Source organism: Macrobrachium nipponense, chromosome 9, assembly GCF_015104395.2.
Source record: "Macrobrachium nipponense isolate FS-2020 chromosome 9, ASM1510439v2, whole genome shotgun sequence".
NCBI lineage: Eukaryota > Metazoa > Arthropoda > Malacostraca > Decapoda > Palaemonidae > Macrobrachium > Macrobrachium nipponense.
Genome location: NC_061110.1, coordinates 65,587,664 through 65,611,633, shown reverse-complemented (window position 1 = coordinate 65,611,633; position 23,970 = coordinate 65,587,664). Strand labels below are relative to the sequence as shown.

Here is a 23,970-nt window from a genome sequence, read left to right as displayed (position 1 = left end):
TAAGAGGAGAGGGAACCAACCTCCTTAAAGGTTAAACAACAGTGACTAATATGGCAGCTATAAAGCGACAAAAGTCACATTACTCGGGAAAAAAGAGATTCAAGAGAGGAAGTAAGAGCGGAAATCACTGTTCAGCGCTATTAAGGAGGAAGACAAAAGATGAAGCACTCAAAGTATCAAAGCAGTGAGTGTTCTAGGCAGAAACGAATAAGCCAGCATGAAGGCTTTAATAACTGGGATGAAACAAGAAATTACTCCATCAAAACAGTATGCCTGTCTTTTCTTAATTCAGATATCCGTTTAACTACATCATCTTTCCAAGACAAGTCTGAAATGGCCTGAACAACCACAACATCGACAGAGGTAAAGATTCCATACCAATTCTTGATCTCACGTTCTCTCATCTTCTGCCAAAAAATCTTGTTTGTAAACCCGAGTGAATCTCTTGAGTTTCAAGAGCTGTGAATCGGTGTCATTGTTCTCAGCCTAGGTCGAGCTTGGTCTGATGCAAGGAGAGAGAATCAAGCTAAGCAACTTGAAAGTCGAAGATGAAAGGATTGTATGTTAAACTGAAAGTAGAACAGTGCAGCTCCACTCATGAAATCTAGCGCTTCTGAATTTTCTGTTCATATTCATTTTTTATGCTGGTGGATGATATTGTCTGGAAGATGATACAGGACTGCCTTCCTTCTCTCTGTGGATGGGTTCGTGTGTCGGTGCTGCGAGTATGAAACCCGGCTATAGGAAACAAGTAAAAAATTGGAAAATTTTTGCCTAATTGTACCAAAACCTTTGCAATTATGCAGTACATAACAGTGCTTCCAAAAATCACCAGAGATTAAATAACTTTTGAACTGATTGACGCCAATGTTCTGGGTACAATCAAACATTTGTGTTAAAATTATCATTAAATCATGTTTGTCAAAAGTGCCACAACAACTGAACTTTGGCAATTTTCTGAGTTCGGACGGTTTATTTATTGATTAATTTATTTATTTTTGGTTTTGAAGTAGGGAAATTAAAGACTTTTTCTATGAAACATTTATTTCCGGAATAGGTTTTTACAAAATTGGTTAAGTATATAAAGGAAAGATACATTATATTTCACGCTTTAATTTTAGAATTCCAGATTCCAAAATTTCTATAACCATATTTAAATCTACAACCTCAAAAATTTACAATGGAAAATTTTTTCCAAATATGAAAGGAAGATGAAGAGAGAAAAGAGTAACAATATTAACGAAAAAGATTCATTATTAAAGTGCTTTTATTCATGAAATTGTGATTTCTGTTTTGTATGGTGAAATAATTATATATATCTATCTGGCGACAGATAGATATATATAATTATTTCACCAGATATTCACAGATCATAAGTTGAAGATTTTTTATTTACTGTTAAATATTTCTATTAATGGAAACGTTTGATATTAAATAAAGAGAATTTTTTTTCATGTGAACCTGTTCTGCTAGTCAGAAAATTTATCATACTTGATAAACAACATTGCCGTAGCCAGTGCTGATAACTGGCCGAGCACCAATGTCAAGGATCCTTTTATCTATTGTAACAGAGGCTCTTAAGGATTTGGGAAGTCCGTGTAGGATTAGCCTGATTTGATCGTTTTCCGAAGTATTAGGCGACTCCACCAATTCCGTTGATTCTCCTGCCGTGAGAGATTGCTCATGATCATTTTCCGCTACTTTGCTCAGATCTACAGCTGTTGACTCTGTCGAGAGATCTCCCTCAGAATGTATTTGTGTGGCATTGTCCTCCATGGTGAGAGGTAGCGGAAGTGACTCTTCAGCAAAAGACTCACCGATCTGGGATGGCATCATTGTAGGTTTAATCGGTATAGGTGAACGGCTGTGATAGCGCTGTTGCCACCTGTAAGGTACATAATCTTTCTGGTGGGTTTGAGCTGCCGTTTCGCTTTCTCTGGATGAGGTCGCATCGACATCGATCAGGGAAATCATTCCTGTAGAGTCCTTTTTTTCATTAATAAAAGGAGAAGGTTTCAGCGGTGCTTCATCGTGAAGAGGATTTCTTTTGTGTAATTCAGCATCCTGAGAGTTCAAAATAGGTGAGTCTGTTGTGTGGTTTGACTGCAGATTCACTCCTGCCTCAGGTATCTGTTGTTTGGTAACTGGCTGCCATGAATAGTCAGGATAATGAATACTTTCTGTACTAAAAATCGTCGTAGCAATATCTTTAAATGCTCCTTTTTGAGGTGGAGAAACTCTCGAAACATCGCCACCTGTTTCTGCTATAATTTTGACAATAGTTTTAGAGTCAACACTTCCCAGTGGTGTTGCCGGACTGACGTTTGGTTTTTCATTTAAATCTTGCTTATCATTATCAGTAGCTGTTTTGTTCTGTTTGGGAGGAACAACATTTTGGAAGAACGGCACCATTGACAGAAAATGTACTTCTTCTTCTTCCGGGATTTGGAATCCCTCAATTGGTGTGTTGCCAAGTACAAGTGATTCATTTAAGTGAACTTTTTTGCGTTCGTCGGGTATTTCTAGTGAAACTGGTTTCATGGGACCAAGCGCTCCTAGCAAAAGCAATTCAGTTTTTTGTTGGTTGCCTCCATTATTAGGTGACAAAGAATTTTTGTCAGTTCTTGTAACACCATCTCTTGAATAGGGAGAAGTCAAAGCTATTGAAGACTCAGTGGGTGGAGACCGAGACAAAGAATCAGATGAAGAGAGAGACAGTAAGCCACTGAACTGTGAATCAGTGGAAGCAGTTGAAAACAAAGAATCGATCGTTGAAAGTAATGGTGGTGAAACAGTGACTGATAATGATGAATCATTCCAAGGATTTTGAGCAGCATGTAATGCTTTATCATCAATATCTCTTGAAAAATTTGTAGTTTTGTCTAGATTCAAAGAATCATCGATGTTGTCTTTGTTATCGTCAAAAAGATTTCCATTAACTAACTGGACTACACTACCATTAGTGAATGTACCAATAGTATTTAAACCCCCTTCAGTAATCTTCAACTTATTATCTCCTTTGATTTCTGTATTTTTCGCATCAAGAACAAAGTTTTTTACATTCTGGTTGTTGTTCTTGTGAGTATCCTTTTCCAAGATAAAATGCAGTCCACTTGCAGGACTAAATTGTGGGAGAACCTCATGGTGACTTTTGAAATTAACATCGTCTTCTCTCTCAGTGTTATGTGAAGCTGATTTTAGTAAACTTGTTGAAGAATTCATAAATACACGTGGCTTATTATTTTCCTGAAAACCATTGTGAAGAGAGTTTAGTCCCCCAGATTTATAGGACAATATCCGACCATTATCATGTACCGAAATGTCTATTTTCCTGTTGCCTTGTCTTTTTGTGTTGTTTCTTACAGAGCTGTCGATGAACACACTATCCTGGTTACTCTGGATGTCTGGAGGATTGGTAGAAGATACGAACAGTGTTTCATCTGTAGTTGCCTCTGTCTGCGATGGGTGTTCCTCTGTGAAGGGTCTCCAAAGTGCTCCTGGTGCAGGACCTAGTACTGGACCAATAACTTGATGCAGCTTTTGCCCAGTTGGATTTCCTACTTTTAGTAAAGGATGAGGTGGCAAGGGCCTGTAATTGTTGTATCCTATCAAAGGTCTTCTTAAGTATGGGAGATTTGAATGTGATGGTGAAACTGGAGGGCTTTGCTGGGAATGAGGTTGTTGATATTGGTTGTAATTCCCTTGTAAATTCTGTTGTAATGGTGTGTGAGGAAGTATAGGTGAAGACCCTGTTTGGTGAGGTCTAGTTCCGTCATGGAAGTTTGTTGTTTGCAATTGTACACTTGGGTACCTGGTATAGACTGGCTGAGGATAATGTACAGGATTTGTTTGAGGTGGATTTTGCCTTATGTCTTTTGAATTCCATGGAAGTGGGTGACGACTGTCGGGACCGCTTCCCTGTGAATAATTATTTTCAAGTGAAACTTGCTGATTCTGGATATTGCTTTCATGACTAAAATTCAGCACAGATTCTTGATGGTTTGCCTGATTTTCTGGAAATGTATGTTGAAAGAACTTCATTTTCTCTGCAGAATTTGCAGTTTCTTGAGAGCTGTAATGTGGATTTCCCTCAACTGGTGCATATTTACCTTTAAAATCATCTGAGCCCAATGTTGTTTGTTGTTGGATGTTTAATGATTGTCTGAGATTTGCTGGGTTAGGCCTTTGATTCCCATTTTGTTGGGGAAATGATGGCGAAGGCCTCCTGTTGGCGTTGTAAGGTGGATATGCTGGACGTTGATTCTGATACCTGCTTGGATTTTGATGATAGTTAGGTACAGGCTGTTTGTTTAATGGAGAGTGTGAAAATGGAGAATTGTTTTTTTTACTAATTTCTTCATCTCTCGTGGGAAAGTGCTGTCCAGGCCCCGAAAGGACATCAGTAGGAATAGATAGAGGACCGGCTACCTCAGGGTTATTGCTTGACAAGCGATCTTCTTGAACAGCAGTATTGTTACCGTTATTTTTTGAGAATATTACTCTGCCATCCACATTCACTTGTTGTACATTAAGTACTTCATGGCCATTTTGGTCTTTTGGTTTATTTGGTAGAGAGTCAGTTGAGTTTAAAGGGTCTGAAACTTTCTTATACTCATCAGCTCCGTTCTCTGCTTTATTGTCAAACTTCATATCTGACAATTCTGTTGAAACATTGCCACCTACACTTTGACGAGAAATAATGAGACTAACTGGTTTCATTGTTAATGGCCTTAAAGATGGAGCTTTAGTAATTGTTAAACCAGGAGACTCTACTTGTGGAACAACTTCGGTCAGATCATGTATTGTTTTCTCATTTTCTCCTCTTTTTGTCTTTGAACCCTTAGTGTGTTGTGTATCTGGCTCAACGGTAGAATTAATCAATGATTCTTTATGAGTAATGACTCTTTCACCTACAGCTGTAGAAGGCAGACCTCTAATACCTGGTGTGAAATGTACATTTGTACCGATATTGGCTGTCTTCCGATGTGTCGATGAACTGGTTATTGATTCGCGCAAAGCGGTTTCTTCTCCCGGTGGCAGTTGTGAAACATCGACCCTCTTCTCACTCAGCGCAGTTTGGGCTGGGAAACCTAATCGTAATGGTGGATACCTGGTAGGAGTATTAGACACAAAACAAATGTTAATTATCCGATAGTTGGTGTCCATTAAATAAATTATTTTGCACATAAAAAAATAAAACAGTGATCATTCTAATGTAAACTATGACGGGTTAGTAAAATAGAGATAACCATTCACTGTTATGAAATTAGTATTTGGATCGCTGTCATTCAAGTTAACTGGCACACACACAAACACACACTTTAATGTCTTTTAAATAAATAATCTACATCATGAAATGGAACACAAGAATTTCTTGGAATATTCTAATAAAATGAAGGAATTAATTATTTAAAGCAACTGACGGTTTCTGATGACGTGCATTCCCTTAGAGCACAATTTTCCAGGAGCTTAAAATTCTAAACAACGCCGTGACCTGACTGTATTCATGATCGCAGTTTAGTAAATGGCGTTACTAGTGTAATGATGGAGAATCTTTCTTGAAAATACAAAAGATTGAGTGAAATATTAAATATATGAACTTGTAATTGTGTACATACAAACAGGAGATTTAAAGATAAAAGTTTTAAAAATTCATCGCATCAAATTTAGGATCTGTGTGTTTTTTTAACACTACAAATCTGCCGCCCAAAATTCTTTGGCTGTGGACTCTATCGTCTTTGATTTAGCCCTCCTTTTTTATTTATTATTAATTTTTTATTGATCCATTTTTATACATTCACCTCCCCTTTCTTTTTGACATTGTTCTCTTGTCATGTAATTCTTTTTAACTATATATATATATATATATAATATATATATATATATATATATATATATATATATATATATATATATACATATATATATATATATATATACATATATATACATAGACATATATATACATATATATACATATATATATGTATATATATTATATAATAATTATTATATATATATATATATATAATATATATATATATATATAGAGTTTGAATGATTTCAATGCAGTCGTCCTTTTGAAAGCGTAGATTTATTAATGCAACAATTCCGGGGACCAGCCCCTTTTTCATGCTGCAATTTATGATAATAAAATAATAGTACAATGAAAATGCTCATCTAAAGATACACAATTACAATAAAAGGCTCAACGTACCTGACGTAAAGAACGGAAATCCTTTCCTTATTCCAGTCACACGTTTTCCTTCCTTTACTGGAAATGGTACTTGAGATTCGTTGGTGTTCTTTTAATTTGCTTTTTACTGTACTTGTGAATTTTTATATAATTTTATTTTATTGAAAATTTCAGCTTGAAAATGGGCTGGTCCCCGAAATGTTGCAGTAATAAAACTATGCTAATAGGCAACGGACGTATGCATTGAAACCCTTCCCACTATGTATTGCGTAGAGGCCTTCCCTTCTGTGTGTGTGTGTGTGTGTGTATAATATATATATATAATATATATATATATATATATATATATATTATATATATATATATATATATATATATATATATCAATAGGATTGTCTGAATTTAATAAAACAATAAAAAAAACAAGCAAAGACACAGTTGCTCTTGAAGTAGTATCATAATGGCTATGAGAGAGTGTTTGAAGCTATGCATGCATTGGAAGTAATTTTCAAAAGTCGGGTATGAAGGGGTAAAAAAGCCTTGAAGTTGCAGCACATTTTAGAATCTACAAAGATATTGGTCTGATTTTCATAACACTCGGGGGCTGTTTTATACTTGTCTTCCTCATCAAAGGAGCTTCAAGTATCTGACTTTTGAAACGACGCAAACAATCTGTGACTAGTCCAAATTTTTGTATCTCTGACACTATTTGCCTGGTTCAAAATACCAGGAACTTTGATTTGCACATCTTACCAATTGTTGCTCTATTTCTCTCTGGGACATTTACATACGTATAGTACATGTCAGTAGATACAATCTGAAGTCCTTTTATGTATTTGCAACATGAAAATTCTAGGCCCAGTTCTACATAAGAGTAAGGGTGATAAGCACGTCATATTGAGTCAAGGTTAAACTATCGTATCAGCACTATCAAATTGGTTCCTAAACGAATATCTCACGAGAAACAGTAAAAGAAACCGCAAAACTAGAGTGAAGGGTTCTTCTGCGGTATAAAAGTGAATGATTATCACGCGATGTCAATTATAGAGTTTTAAGGGTAAACTGTTTTAATATTATCTTGGGAATTTCAACCCAATTTTTAGATTGTATCATTCAATTAACATGAGCGTTATTACATTATTATAGGGAATAAATATTCGTGAGAGAGAGAGAGATAGAGAGAGAGAGCAGTGGGATAAGAGTTTAGAGAAAGTTCTTCACGAAAAGCGAAACATTTTATTTTCGTAAAAGAAAACCAGTTATTTATTCTATTATTTTTCTTTTTCATTATTGTTTACATGACTCTATAAAAGACCAATCTGATCATGAATATTGAAAAAAATTATTCTGGAAACAGGAATGTTTTCGGGAACCAAACTGTAGCCTAACGGAAGTCATCCATCCCCTCACAACATGTCAGCTTTCTCGCGGCTTCCGGGAACGAACCTACTCTGGTAAAAAAAATAAACTATACAGGTGCTGCTCATAGGGCTTTGGCTTCCGTGAAAATACGCTCTTCACTAAGGAAGTCGAAACGGACACCCAAAAGTATCGTTTGGAAATGTGTGCTTTTTGATGAGAACATAGAAATGTCAAAAGTCTGGGTCTAGGAAATGTACATAGAACTTGCTTAAACTTACCTGTTGTATCCACTATAAGGTAATGGTGGAGTCGTTACCGGATACCCTTGCCTTTGCTGCGGCCTTTGCTGAAAGAATGGACCCCATTGGCAGGAACCTTGGTCCCAGTAACTTAAGAAGATTAACATTGCCACGGATATCCAACTGACTCGTGCTGCCAAGAAAATAAATACAATAAATGAATAAACATCGTAATTAGATGGGTGAATGCCAGATAATGGATTCTCTCTCATGCTGGGGAATTGACTGAAAGGGAATGAGAAAAAGTCTCGTTCTTCACAAAGGCGTGAAAGGAGGAATACAAATGGATGCAAATGAATGAACCAAATCAAAGGCAGGTCATGAAAGACGATTTACCTTTATGGAAGAAGGAATACGTCACGAATTGCTTTTTAGTTATTCTAGTCAAGTGCGAGAGAAACGAATGAAGAAACTTGTGGCCGAGACTTTTAGGACAATAACGAATATGCGTAAACAAGCACTGGAAGTAATTCCTACAAGTATAAATATTTGGAGGTACCGGCATTAAACAATGAACTCTATCACAATGGTAAACGGTTTCAAGCCAAGTATTTTATTTTAGACGGTGTGCGTAAGGGCATTTATGATAAGCATGGCGATAGTGCTATCGATAAAATATCAACATAACGCGAAATTGTGCGGTATATTTAAAAGGATTAAAGCTTTTTCTATTTCATTGATGCGCTTATACATATATATATATATATATATATATATATATATATATATATATATATATATATATATATATATATACGTACATACATACACACACACACACACACACACATATATATATATATATATATATATCATACATACATATACATATACATATACATATATATATATATACTACAATCAGCAAGAAGAGCTGAAGCTGGGGATGGAGGGGCTGTCCACTGCAAGTCATTGCCTTTCCGCTGAATCGATGGGAAGGTTAATAGTTAAATCTTGAATCACCCCCTCTACAGGGAAAGGTGTACAATTCAGAATGCATAATATAAATGTATAGTGTTACATTTAGAATGCATTAAATATAAATGTATAGTGTTACATTTACGTCCAAGCACCTCTACAGTGCTGAAAAATTAACCTTACAATTATTATTATTATTATTATTATTATCCAGAAGATGAAACAAATTCATATGGGACAAGCCCGCAGTAGCCATTGACTTGAAATTCAAGCTTCCAAAGAATATGGTGTTCATTTGAAGAAGTAATAAAAGGTAATAGGAAATAAAGAAAGAAGAGATCAGTTATTAGAAAAGGAAAAACAAGTAAATAAATAAAAATGCCAGTAAATTATAAAATACAAAAAGAATTGCGTTAGGGTAGTAAGCATAGCATCTTCGCTTGAACTTTTGAAGTTCCAGTTGCATAATATCCTCAGGGAAATTGTTCCACAGTCCAACGGTGTGAGGAGGAATAAAGGACCTTTGGAACTGAGACGTTCAACCTCGAGGCACATTTACTGCATAGTGGTGCTGCTCTTCAGCAAATCCGGTTGCTCCCGGAAGGAAAAGAAGATCAGGTATCAATTGTGAATATGAAAGATCTCTGTTATAATACAACTTATGAGAAATAGACAAACGCGAGACCACCCGTCGATGGTCCAAGTCATAACTAATAATATTAGGGAACAGAAACCTAACCACGAAGCACTCGGTCTAAAAGAGATATTTCTCTGGCAGAGGCAACATCCACACTGGAGAATAGTGTTAGTAAGTACCTTGATAGTCGATATGCCTACAGGAAAGAATTTAGTACTTATGATTCCTATTCAGATTTGACTGAGTACTTACAAGAAACCCTTATCAGTGGCTGTGTCTCCGGCCTTGAATTAACTTTGGAGCTGCCTTAAGTGCTTTAACAATAAGGCACTTCCACAAAAACGTCAAAACTTACCTGATCTTTTTTTATCTGATCAATAGCAGAGAGGTTTGGTTTTTAATGTTTAGTACGGTGAGCACTGACCTATCTTACGTGCCATTTCCCAGACCAATATTTTTGCGTTTGTATATATATATATATATATATATATATATATATATATATATATATATATATATATATATATATAAACTAGCCACCTGGGGGGGCAACCGGCTGTAAAAATCTGTGCCAAAACCAAAAATGGAATGAGCCGAAATATGGAAAGAGGTAATGCTAGGGCGTACTCCGTAAACGACGCACAGAGACATCGCCTTAACTCTGTGGTAAGGCGAGGGCTACTGCATCAGGAGCGGGTGCAGCTAAAGAAGCGAGCTCACATTGGGTTCAGAGTATGTCAGCTAAATGTTGGGTCCATGACTGGGAGAGGTAGAGAATTGGCTGACTTGATGAGAGAAAAGAAAGTAGATGTTGTGTGTGTGCAAGAAACGCGGTGGAAAGGAAATAAAGCTAAAGAGTTGGGAAGATGGATATAAGCTATATATAGTGGAGCAAATAAAAAGCAAGGTAGAAATGGAGTTGGCATAGTACTGTCTAGTGAACTAAAGAACTCGGTAATAGAAGTGCATAGAAAGAATGACCGTATCATCAGATTGAAGATATGTTATGGAGGAGAGATTCTGAATATTATAAGCGCATATGCACCACAAGTTGGTTGCACAGAAGAAGAGAAGGGAAATTTCTGGAGAGACATGGATGGAATAATGCAAGAACTGGAAAAGCATGAGAGGGTGATAGTTGGGGCAGATTTGAATGGCCATGTCGGAAGTGAAAATGAGGCGATTGGGCGGGTGCATGGGGGCCATGGAATTGGGGGAGAGAAACCCAGAAGGAGAGAGTGTAGTGGACTTTGCTGTGTCATTCGACATGGCAATAGTAAACACATTCTTTGAGAAGAAAAGGGAACACCTAATAACATATAGGAGTGGGGGAAGATTCTCCCAGATAGACTATTTCTTGTATAAAAGGATAAATCTGGTGGAGGTCAAGAACTGCAAAGTTATTCCAGGCGACCATGTAGCCCCCAACACAGGCTGCTATGTATGGACCTGAAGTTGAAAAGGGAAAGAAAAACCAAAGCTAAAGGGATAAGGAAAATTAAATGGTACGAATTACAGAAGGAAGGGGATAAGAAGAGAGAGTTTAAGAGGAGGGTTTTGGAGGATATTGATATAGGGATTGAAGATGTTCAAGAATGGTGGGCACGAAATGCAGCAGTAATAAGAAGGCATGGAAAGGAGCTGCTAGGAGAGACATCTGGTATCATATGGGAAGAAAAGGAGAGTTGGTGGTGGGATGAAGACATTGAGAAAGTAGTAAAAGATAAGAAGGAGGCAAAGAAAAGATGGGAAGAGTCACAGTCAGTGGAAGACAGAAATAGGTACAGAGAGAAAAACAAGGTGGTGAAAAAGGTGGTAGCCCAAGCTAAAGCAAAGTCGTATGATGATGTGTATAATGAGCTGGGGACAAAGGAAGGATTAAAGAAGATGATCAAGCTATCAAAGGCTAGAAATAAGAGCACCAAAGATATAACACATATCAAACAAATAAAGGATCAAGAGGGTGTAGTGCTTAGAAAGGAGGAAGACATTGTGAAGAGATGGAAAGAATATTTCGAACAGTTGTTAAATGAAGAAAATAATAGACTAATAAGAGAGGATGGGCAAGTGAACATTGGCATGGTAATGAGGTTTTCTAGACAAGAGGCACTAAATGCACTGAAGAAGATGAAGAATGGGAAGGCAACCGGACCAGACATGATCCCGGCGGAGGCATGGAAAGCATTAGGAGATGAAGGAGTGGATATACTGTACGATCTTATGATAAAGATCCTTGAACAGGAAAAGATACCAAATGAGTGGCGTAGGAGTATATTGATCCCAATTTTTAAAGGGAAAGGCGATGTCCAAGAGTGTGGTAATTATAGGGGCATTAAATTGATGTCCCACACTTTGAAGATACTGGAAAGGATGATAGATGCTAGACTGAGAGAAGAAGTACAAATAGGTAAAGAGCAGATGGGATTTATGAAGGGAAGGGGAACAACAGATGGTGTATTTTGTCTGAGGCAAATAATGGAGAAATTCGGGGAAAGACAAAGGGACCTACATATGGTATTCATTGACCTTGAAAAGGCTTATGACGGAGTCCCGAGACAAGAGGTATGGAGGAGCCTGAGGGAGAAGATGGTGCCAGAGAAGTATGTGCGATTGATACAAGAGATGTACCAGAATGTATTTACCAGAGTGAGGAGCAGTGTTGGGGAGACAGAAGGTTTTGAGGTGAGAGTAGGATTACACCAGGGGTCGGCTCAGAGCCCATTTATCTTTAACATAGTGATGGATGTTATAATAGAGGAAGTAAGGGAGACAGTACCATGGAACATATTGTATGCGGATGATATTGTTCTGTGTGCAGAGAGCAGGGAAGATCTGGAAGTGAAATTGGAAAGATGGAGACAAGTACTGGAGGACAGAGGAATGAGAATAAGTAGATCCAAGACAGAATATATGTGTACCACCACTGAGGGGGATGATAGAGAAAGTATTCAGCTTGGTGGAGAGCAAATAAGGAGAGTTTGATAAGTTTAAGTATTTGGGATCTTTTGTTAACGCTGGAGGAAGTATGGAAGAAGAAGTAAAACATCGGGTACAGGCAGGCTGAACAACTGGAGAGCGGCCTCGGGAGTTCTTTGTGACAAAAGAGTGCCGCTTAGGTTAAAAGGAAAATTTCACAAGACGGTGGTAAGAACAGCAATGCTGTATGGTACGGAAACAGCAAGCATGAGAAAAGCAGAGCAGAAGAAGATGGATGTGGCAGAAATGAGAATGCTTAGGTGGATGTCTGGGGTAACAAGAGTGGATAGATCAGAAATGACTGACATAAGGGGGTCAACTAAGGTGGTGGAAGTATCAAAGAAAGTGCAGGAGGGGAGCTGAGATGGGTATGGACACCTGTTGAGGAGAGAGAGACCACGCTGGGAGACATACTATGGGGGTGGAGGTGCAAGGAAGAAGAAAAAGAGGGAGACCAAGAAGAGATGGAAGGACTGTGTGAGAGGAGACTTACATGAGAAGGGAATTGATGAGGCAGAAGCACAAGATAGAAATAGATGGAAACGGCTCATCCGAACGGCGCGACCCCATATAAAAATGGGAACAAGCTGGGAAGAAGAAGATATATATATATATATAAATATATATATATATATATATATATATATTGGCCAAAATCAACAGGAGGCCACTCGGCAGAGTCACACTAAGTAGATGAAGGCAGGCAGGAACACACGGGAATTTGACATTATGACGTTTATTCCGACGTTTCGCAATACATTATTGCATCCTCAAGGAATTCTACAATAGATGTAAATAAAATAAAAAACAATAGTTATCTATAAGTCAATTTAAAAGGAGACCATATTAAAACACACAATAAGTTAAGTTAAAATACAAATTACATAATATAAAAAAAAACTTTGAAATTTATCATTAATCTACAAGGATTTATTTCAAAAAAATATAATAATAATAATAATAATAATAATAATAATAATAATAATAATAATAATAATAACAATAATAATAATATTAATAATAATAATACCACAACTCTTCAAATGGAGAAACAAATCCACAGTTATGTAAATGTACAGATATTTAAATTTAAAACTCCAAGGATAGCTTTCGGGAATCTGTTCGGTTCCCCTTTTCAATCTCACATTGATAAGAGGAACCGAACAGATTCCCGAGAGCTATCTTTGGAGTTTTAAATTTAAATACATGTACATTTACATAACTGTGGATTTGTTTCTCCAATAATAATGATAATAATAACTAAAGGAAGAGTGGAGCTAACCTGCCAATGCGGAGTCAAGAGTAAAACTAAAAGCAGAAACGAAAAATAAACAATAAGGGGCGTTAAGAAAAACAACAACAAAGTCAGGATTAGAGACGCTGAAAATAAAACAACTTGTTCCGGTTTCAAATACCCAGTCCTCAGCTGTTCAACTTTTTTTGTATCCTGACTTTGTTGTTGTTTTTCTTAACGCCTGTTATTGTTTACTTTTCGTTTCTGCTTTTAGTTTTACTCTTGACTCTGCTCTGGCAGGTTAGCTCCATTCTTCCTTTAGTTTTTATTATTATTATTATTATTTTTATTATTATTATTATTATTATTATTATTATTATTATTAGTTATTATTATTATATTTTTAATAACCCTTGTAGATTAATGTTAAATTTCAAAGTTTTTTATATTTATGTAATTTGTGTGTTTTTAATTTCATAATATTTTAAAAGTTTTTAAAAATTATTTTGTTTACATCTATTGTAGAATTCCTTGAGGATACAATAATGTATTGTGAAACGTCGGAATAAACTTCATAATGTCAAATTCCTGTGTGTTCCTGCCTGCCTTCATTTACTTAATATATATATATATATATATATATATATATATATATATATATATATATATATATATATATATATATATATATATATATATGAATACTTATCACATCACCGTGATTCATATAAATCATTCGAGCTACAAATGTCCTTTAATATCTAATTTGCTCTACCTCGGAATTGATATATTTTCATATATGTACCGAGGGGGAATTTTTAGTTGATAATAATTTCGTCCCCCCATGGGAAATTATTATAAACTAAAAATTACCCCTCGGTACATATATGAAAATATATCAATTCCGAGGTAGAGCGAATTAGATATTAAAGGACACTTGTAGCTCGAATGATATATATTATATTATATATGATATATATATATAGATATATATAGAGAGGATATATATACAATACAGAGATATATAGTAGATATATATATATATATATATATATCTATATATATATAGATATAGATACTATATATATATATATATATAGATAGATACATACATATATATATATATATATATATATATACTATATATAGATATATATATATATATATACATATATATATATAATATATATATATATATATATATATATATATATAGAGAGAGAGAGAGAGAGAGAAGAGAGAGAGACGAGAGAGAAGAGAGAGAGAGAATTAGTCATATAAACGAGAATAAACTGACCACGAAGCGATTGTCAGTGTTAGTTATAAACAGCGGGAGAGCTGAAACCCCTTGTCAGTTGTCAGTCAGTCGTGTTCGTGAAAGCAGAAGGGAGGAAGGCTTCCCTCTCATATCCGCACAGGACATAAACTGGGGAAACAATGCAACCTGCGGAGAATCGATTCTCTGTCGTCACTCAACTGCATGCACAACACGGAGAGCACGCAAGTTCATGCTTTTCAAAATTCTTTAATGTTATGATTCATTCTTTATTTATCATTTCTATTGATGAACTCTAACTTTAGTGATGACTGAAAGTAAACGGATTCCTATTACCGCATTACCGACATTGCAAAATTAAAAATCTGCCTTGAAAATCAAATGCAGTTATGAAAAATGAGATGAAGATTTTGAAAGGATTTATTTCAGAAAACACACTATGATAGTCAATGAATCATAACGATGTCCTATTACGTTTCAGCGACTTTTCAGAATATTTTGCAAGACGTGACATCGGCTCTTGATTCTAGAACTGAAGAACGCGCCTTAAAAGATCAAAGGAGTTTTGTTTGTTCAAAGATCAAAGGAGTTTTGCTTGAACAACGCTCGCAAGATGAAATCGGGTTAAACGGAGCTGTTCTTTACTGAAATACAGCCCTATTGATAACAGTTTGCAGTCCAGTTGACCTGTCTCTCTCTCTCTCTCTCTCTCTCACTGGACTGGGGTCTCTCAAGGCACCCTGTAGAGACACTACAGGGTGCCTTGAGCCGAAAGGTTTCACTGGGCAGCCTGACCTCTGCTTGATGTTTCTTGTTATTTCTTCTCACCGGTTCTTGGTTCACTTTTCATTTTTCATTATTTGGCTTATTAAAGTCTAGGTTTGTGAATTAGTGGTTTCGTTGAAGTAAAAAGCAATTTTCATTATATACTTGCTAAAGTTTAGCTTTTTGCTTCACACTGGAGCTAATAACAATAGATTTTATTTTTATCTCAAGGCCATATACAGGAAATATGCAAAGTATAGACAATAACATACATAATCTAGATACATGAGATAACATGTTAAAAAATTATTAATCGGAAATATCAACAGTTGCTGAAGCAGTATGAAAGATGGTAATCATAATATAATGGTAATATTTGGTGAACAGATTGTATGTAATTAATTTCCAGCTTGGGACCATATAAGTGGTTACAGTAGTCAGGTCCAGAAGGCTGAATACGAAAATTGAATGTGGCAAAACTCTATATTGATAATGTTCACAGAAATAATGGAAAAGGAAAATACTAGTAATAACAATAATCGTAGCAATACAATAATGACAGGTTTGAGTGCGCTGAAAAGTGTTAATACTTGGTGTAAATGGGGGACAGAATTATCATTGGTAAAAACATCGGTTGTTAAATGCTTATTACAGAATATCTTGATAAATAGAAAAAAAAATTTAATTTTCCTTGTTTATAAAATTTACTATTAGAGACTGGAAATATAAATTTATAATTTTTTTGCCGCTGCTGCTCATGTCAGTTTTACAGATCTCACAGTTCCCTTAAAAACAAAGTCTTGAACAATATAAACAATCTGCAAATATTTATTTTTAAATATTTAGTGTGCTTGAAGATCATTTCTCCTATGGAGTGAGTATTAATATGAATTTACCTGGGGATCAATGTGAATCAATGGGTTAAACTGAAGATCCACACAACTTACCTTGGATAACGCAAAATATATACTATATATATATATATATATATATATATATATATATATATATATATATATATATACACACACGATGTACACGGATACAGGCAGTCCCTGGGTTACGTTGGGTTTGGGTTACATTGTTCCAGACTTACGGCCGCTAGGCTCATGGCGCGATTAACCCCAATTTTTGGAGGCATTACAGCACTGTAACCCGGATTTACTCGGCTCTGTATGTGCTATATTCCCATTATAATTATGATGCTTCGGCTTACGGAAATTTTCGGTTTATGGCACACTGGTGGGGACAGATCCCCTGCTGTGAACCGGGGACTACCTGTATATTGGTTCGAGTGCGTCGAGAAGTTTTAATATTTGGTGTAAATGGGGAACAGAATTTTTATTGGAGATTAATTTCATTTGGTGAATTTTCTTTGTTTATATCATTTACTGTTTGAGGCTGGAAATATAAATATAAATTATCCCTGGGTTCGGTAAATTAACGCTTCATGTTTTGTGAAGACTGTTGGGTAGATTTTTTTTATGCTTTATAAAGCCACAATACATAACTTGGCCTAGACATAATGATAACATGAGCTTCTGAGATATCTACTGGGTAGATTTCATATAATTTTAGAGTCATACATATATATATATATATATATATATATATATATATATATATATATATATATATATATATATATACACAGTGTAGAGCTGGAGGAAGGACTGAAAGGAGTACACCAAGTGCTTTCGTGTATATTTCACACCTCAGAGTCAGGTCATTTGACCCTGAGGAGGTGTGAAAATTACACGAAAGTGCTTTGTCGACTCCTTTCAGTCCTTCCTCCAGCTCTACAACAACATGAAATTTCACGCGTTTTAGTGATAGATCGTCAGAATATACGTATATATATATATGTGTGTGTCTATCTATCTATCTATCTGCATGTATTATATATATATATATATATATATATATATATATATATATATATATATATATATATATATATATATATATATATGTATGTATTGTGACGTTTATAGATCGTTCGTCTACCCAGAAATCAATTAATTAATTTGATTTGGAAAACGGCAGCCATTTCTTTAGAATATCAGCTGATTTTTAGTAAACGCGGGAAACCCAAAACCCGCCAGCGAGAGATAGGGAGTTCCCCAGTTGGGGGAATATAGTCTTTTGTCAGCTTTAGGGACATATCTCAAAAGGGAAGGATGTAGGCAGATTTGTACTTCTTAGACCTATATCTTAAGCTCTCTTTCCTGTGACCCCTCTGCTGGCTGTATGCTTGTTTTCCAGGATTTGCCTTGCTCGTGGGGGGTTAAGCTGACTTCCAACCCCCAAGCAAACCACCTGAATTCTGCCTCAGTCGGCTGCAAGACGTGATCTCGGACGGATGCCCAACTACCTGCCTTCCTGTTAGGCCTATCTAGGGCGTGAGTGGTGCGCCAAGATACCCAGGCCCAAGACAAAGGGGGCCATGCTTTCCTACAAAGAGACACTGAACATTGCATCCAGGTACGTCTTGTGAAACAGCATATTGCCAGTCCCTTATCACCTATTATCATTTTGATCCTCATTCTCCCAATTCAATTTCCAGCCCCAAAAGGAATTCATCCTTTTGTTCCCTCTCACTGCCTCATGGCCGCATGCTTCCCCTTGTGTGATCGTCCCAGGCCAATGGAGTCATTGCATACTTCAGTGAACATTAAAAGTTCCTTCTCCCCAGTATTAGAGAATTAATTAATCAAAGCAAGAAGTCATTTTTCCTTTTATCTTGTTTAATCTGGGATTCTTTTCCAGATTCCATGAGTCACGTGCCGTCTCTCTGCCCGCAAGTGTGCATTACAAAAGTTTATGAAAACCAGCTTGAAGTACTCCAGTTGGAGCCATCATTTACCTTTTCTCCAGGCCAGCAAGTAATAAAATCCAAAATAAGAAAGAAACAAATAAAGAGAGAAATCAAGAATATCAGGTAAGAGAGAAAAAGCAAACCACCAATGAGATATGCAGAGGTGTCAGCAAAAAATTTCAAAGCATCAGCTCCGAAATTCTACTCAAGAGATAATAACTGTATTTATTATGCAAGAGGATATTGCAGAAACGGAGAAAATTGCAGATTCAGACACAAAATGAATAATTATGATGAAGGAAGATCAAATATTATGGAAAAGTTGGATTTTTTAATGTCAGAATTTCTGGAAATGAAAAAAAGAACAACATACCAGAACAGGAAAGAGACATGGAAAATCCTTATTACTACCAGTATTAAATGAAGGAGAAAACACGCAAACCATCATAGTGATGAATGCGCAGGGTTTAGTTACGAGTAACTCAAAAAGAAAAATAGAGTACTTAGAAGAACTAACCCAAAATGAAAAGAAAATAGATATAATGAATATAAGTGAAACCTGGTATTCCCAAGAGACTGGGAATGATGATCAAATAAAGGGTTCCAAACTTTATGATCAGATAAAAAATGAAAAAAGAGGAATCAAGGGGGAACCGCAATATATGGGAAAGACAAAAAACAAGGAAAAATATATGAGAAATATAGTAACTCAGAATGTGAACTAATAGCGGTAGAATTTGAATCTGAAAAATTGATGAACATAGTAATATATAGACCTCCTAATACTAAAGAGTTTGACTTAATAATTGAAAAATTGGATGATATATGTAGAAATCACAAGGACTGGACTATTCTCCTATCTGGTGACTTCAACTTTCCTTTCGTAGAATGGAAAGAACGAATAGGAGATTGTGGTTGTACTTATACATATAAAAAAGAGAGTAATAGTAGTGCAGAAGATAAGAGGCAATTTGAAAAGCTTTAGATATGCTACTAGAATACAACATTCAACAAATAAATCACCTGCCAACAAGAAAGGAAAATACTTTAGACTAGTATTTGTGAACGAGATGAATTATGTTAAAGAAATAATAGTTTATAATGCGAATATTTCAGACCATAATGTCATAGAATTAACAGTTCATTCCAAAGCAAGTGAAAATAGAGATAAGCAAGAAATGAAAAAGTGGGAAGGATATGGAAAATACAACTTCTACAGTAAAAATATAAATGGTCAGAAATAATGAAGAATTAAACAAAGATTGGGATAACATTTTCGTAAGTGATGACATAAGGGATGAAATACGGAGATATTATATAAAATATTGGAGAAATAGTGGAAAAAATATATACCGAAGAAGAAAAGTAAACATCAGTCATGCATACCAAGAGACAGAAGGATCTTGTTCCAGAAAATCAGAAAGTGGAAAAAAGGTCTTGCAAAAGAAAAAATGCATGGAAAGTTATAGAACTAAAAAGTAAGATAGAAAATTCAGAACAAAAGATTATACAATCAAAAGAAAATGAAAAACGGGACTTGGAAGAAAAAACCCTATTAAATATCAAGCAAAACCCCAAGCTATTATACTCATATGCGAAGAAGATGAATAAAAGAAGAATAGAAATAGGCCCTCTAAGAATTGAAGGGAGATTAACGAATGAAAAAAGGAAATTTGCAACATACTGGCAGAACGATATAAGAGAGAATTCACCCCTAGAATAGATAATGAAGATAATGATATAGAAGTAAGGGATGAAAATAGTGAATATTTAGCTGACATAGATATTAATGAAGCTGATATTGTGCAGGCTATTAATGAAATTAAAAATGGAGCTGCTACAGGGCCTGATGGAATTCCTGCTATTTTGTTAAAGAAAGTAGTTCATTCTATCGCAAAGCCACTTGCAATATTATTAAGACAAAGTGTAGATACAGGCAAGATTTATGATGAGCACAAATTAGCATATATTACCCCTACTTTCAAAAGTGGATCAAGACTAGAGGCAAGTAATTATAGGCCTGAGTCTAACATCACATATTATGAAAGTGTATGAAAGGGTAATGAAGAAAAATATTATGAAACATTAATAAAAAATAATTTGTTTAATAAAGGACAACATGGTTCGTACCCGGAAAAAGTACACAAACCCAACTGTTAGTCCACCGTGAGAACATATTCAAAAATATGAAAAGCGGAAATGAAACAGATGTGGTTTATTTAGACTTTGCAAAAGCTTTTGATAAAGTAGACCATAATATATTAGCGAAGAAAATTAGAAAACACAATATCGTGGATAAAGTAGGAAGATGGTTAAAAGAATTTTTACACAACAGAAAACAGATAGTTATTGCAAACGACGAGAAATCGGATGAAGTCAAGGTAATATCCGGTGTGCCGCAAGGTACGGTGTTAGCTGCAATACTGTTTGTTATTATGATTGAAGACATAGACAATAATGTGAAGGATTCGGTAGTGAGTAGTTTCGCAGATGACACAAGAATAAGTAGAGAAATTACTTGTGATGAGATAGGAACGCTCTACAAAGAGACCTTAACAAAGTATATGATTGGGCAGAGGTAAATAGGATGGTATTTAACTCTGATAAATTTGAATCAATAAATTATGGAGACAGAGAAAGAAAGCTATATGCATATAAGGGACCTAATAATGAGACCATCACAAATAAGGAAGCAGTTAAAGACCTTGGTGTGATGATGAATAGGAACATGTTATGCAATGATCAAATAGCAACTCTGTTGGCAAAATGTAAAGCAAAAATGGGAATGTTGTTACGGCACTTCAAAACAAGAAAAGCTGAACACATGATTATGCTTTATAAAACATATGTTCGTAGTCCACTTGAATATTGCAATATGATATGGTACCCACACTATCAAAGGATATTGCACAAATAGAGAGTGTACAAAGGTCCTTTACAGCTAGAATAGAAGAAGTTAAGGACCTAGACTACTGGGAAAGACTACAATTCTTAAAATTATATAGTCTAGAAAGGAGAAAGAGAACGCTACATGATAATTCAGGCATGGAAACAGATAGAAGGAATAGCAGAAAATATCATGGAACTAAAAATATCAGAAAGAGCAAGCAGAGGTAGGATTAATAGTGCCCAAAACTATACCAGGAAAAATAAGGAAAGCACACAGGACATTAATCCACTACGCACCAGCATCGATAATGCAGCGTCTATTCAATGCGTTGCCAGCTCATCTGAGGAATATATCAGGAGTGAGCGTAGATGTGTTTAAGAATAAGCTCGACAAATATCTAAACTGCATCCCAGACCATCCAAGATTGGAAGATGCAAAATATACCGGAAGATGTACTAGCAACTCTCTGGTAGACATTAGAGGTGCCTCACACTGAGGGACCTGGGGCAACCCGAACAAGATGTAAGGTCTGTAAGGTCTGTAAGCACGGGCCTTTTTGTAAATAAATAGCTGTAAAGTAACGAAGCTGAGTTTTCTGGCGACCTTTCCCTCTAAGAAATTATCAATAATAATCAGTTTTACGGTAAGTTCAATTAATTTCAACTTGTCTTCCTTCAATTATTTCCGTTTACGTATATAGCCTCTCTCAAGGCCAGCTAAATACGTAAAAAAAAAAAAAAAAAAAAAAATATATATATATATATATATATATATATATATATATATATATATATATATATACATATACATATACATATATATTATATATATATATATATATATATATACATATACATATACATAATATTATATATATTATATATATATATATATATATATATATGTGTGTGTGTGTGTGTGTGTGTGTGTGTGTGTGTGTGTGTGTGTGTGTGTGTGTGTGTGTGTGTGTGTGTGTGGCTCTAAAATTATATGAAATCTACCCAGTAGATATCTCCGAAGCTCATGTTATCGTTATATATAAGCAAGTTATATTTTGTGGCTTTTATAGAGTATACCAAAATGCACGTAGCAGTATTTACAATACATGAAGCAGTTATCCAAGAAGATGGAAACACGATTTATGTAAGCCACGTAAATAAAGTGGAATTTCCCACTGCAAATAAAATTTTCTTCTCGAACTATACTTCTTAAAAATGTAATAAATCATATATGGCGTCGAAATCAGTAGAAATTTTGGAAACCACACTGGGGAACATGACGGAGCGTCACACGCATAGACAGAAACACCAAACGAGTGTTGGCAGGAAAATAATCGAATCCCGAATTATACATAGATGGATTGACAGGGAGGATATTAGCAGATCAATTGAAAGTACTTCGTTGGACAGCATTCCACCCTCTTTGGAAATAAATATTTTTTTCTAAATTAGACGTCGTAAATAAAAAGAACGGCCTTGAACACGCTGTATCGCGCAGCACTGCTCTGAGGTACACACACACACACACACACACACACACAAACCTACTTTGGGGGAAGGAGGTATTGTGTTTTATATTTGAAGTAGCTACCTTCAGAAGGTCTCTTTTATGAGTTGGAAGAGTCTGCAGGTCCACACCAAGCCTTCCACCCCCTTTCTTAAAATAGCAGACTTAAGGAAAGGGGGTGTGTGGCCTAAACCGGCTTTATTTATAGCTAAACCTCCAAAACACTGATCAGGGGAACCTTTGAAAAAGAGATTTGTGTATCCCTCGTGTCTAAGGATGTGTAAATTTATATAAAGTGACGATACAGAATAATAAAGATATCAGGTGCTATAACTGCTGAAGTAGGTTAACAGCAAGTAAGTCAGGGACATCTTATTGGAGATACGACAGGGGAGGGAAGTGGGAGGAACTGGATGGAGGGAGGGAAGGAGAAAAGGAAAATATCCTCAGAGCAATTAGCTGTGGCCTTAGCCTTCTATCTCCCCCACCCACACCCCACCCCCACCCAATTCTTATCTGCATAATATAAGGGGATGACAGTTCGAGATGGGGTCTTTAGATAATGAATTAGATTATGGAAGAAAATAAGCATCAGTTATGTCTTGAGAGAGAGGGAAATTTATACATTTCGCGACGCAAACTTGTAATGAGTGCGTATGTTGTATTATGTGTAAACTTTTTTATATTCAAATGCATGTTTACCTTACATTAAAGTACATTATCACGTCAAGTAGACCTGTATTTTTTTGCTGCTACTGATAAGTATTCTCTCTCTCTCTCTCTCTCTCTCTCTCTCTCTCTCTCTCTCTCCTCGCCTCCTCCTCTCCTCTCTCCTCTCTCTCTCTCTCCTCTCTTCTCTCTCTCTCTCTATCCCTTCTCTCTCTCTCTCTCTCTCTAGGTTGATTTGTTATACTTTACTTTCCGATGTCTGACACAATAACCAAAAAAAGCAACGTCAAAGACAGAAAAATAAATTCATCAAAACATAATTCTCAAGTGAGTTATAGATTTACGTAAACGTTCCAACGTTCATGATTTTCAATTCGTGCCGTAAGTAAATAAATAAGCAGCGACAGCTCCCGTTAACTCGCAT

At 35.7% G+C, this 23,970-nt stretch overlaps 1 protein-coding gene across 2 annotated transcripts in view; it reads right to left on the bottom strand.

Moving 5' to 3' along the window:
* Window positions 1-1,402: 1,402 nt before the first annotated feature.
* The window catches only part of LOC135217972 (uncharacterized), a 25,040-nt gene continuing 2,472 nt past the window's right edge, over window positions 1,403-23,970 (bottom strand). The window contains exons 2-3 of one of the 2 annotated variants that reach the window (XM_064254094.1): window positions 7,837-7,990; window positions 1,403-5,110 (exon numbers count right to left, since the gene is read on the bottom strand). In XM_064254094.1, coding sequence (XP_064110164.1) covers window positions 1,486-5,110; window positions 7,837-7,990 — 3,779 coding nt within the window. In that variant the 3' untranslated portion in view covers window positions 1,403-1,485. Of the gene's footprint in view, window positions 5,111-7,836; window positions 8,136-23,970 lie in introns of those variants that run through there. The other variant, XM_064254093.1, reaches the window with a different exon arrangement.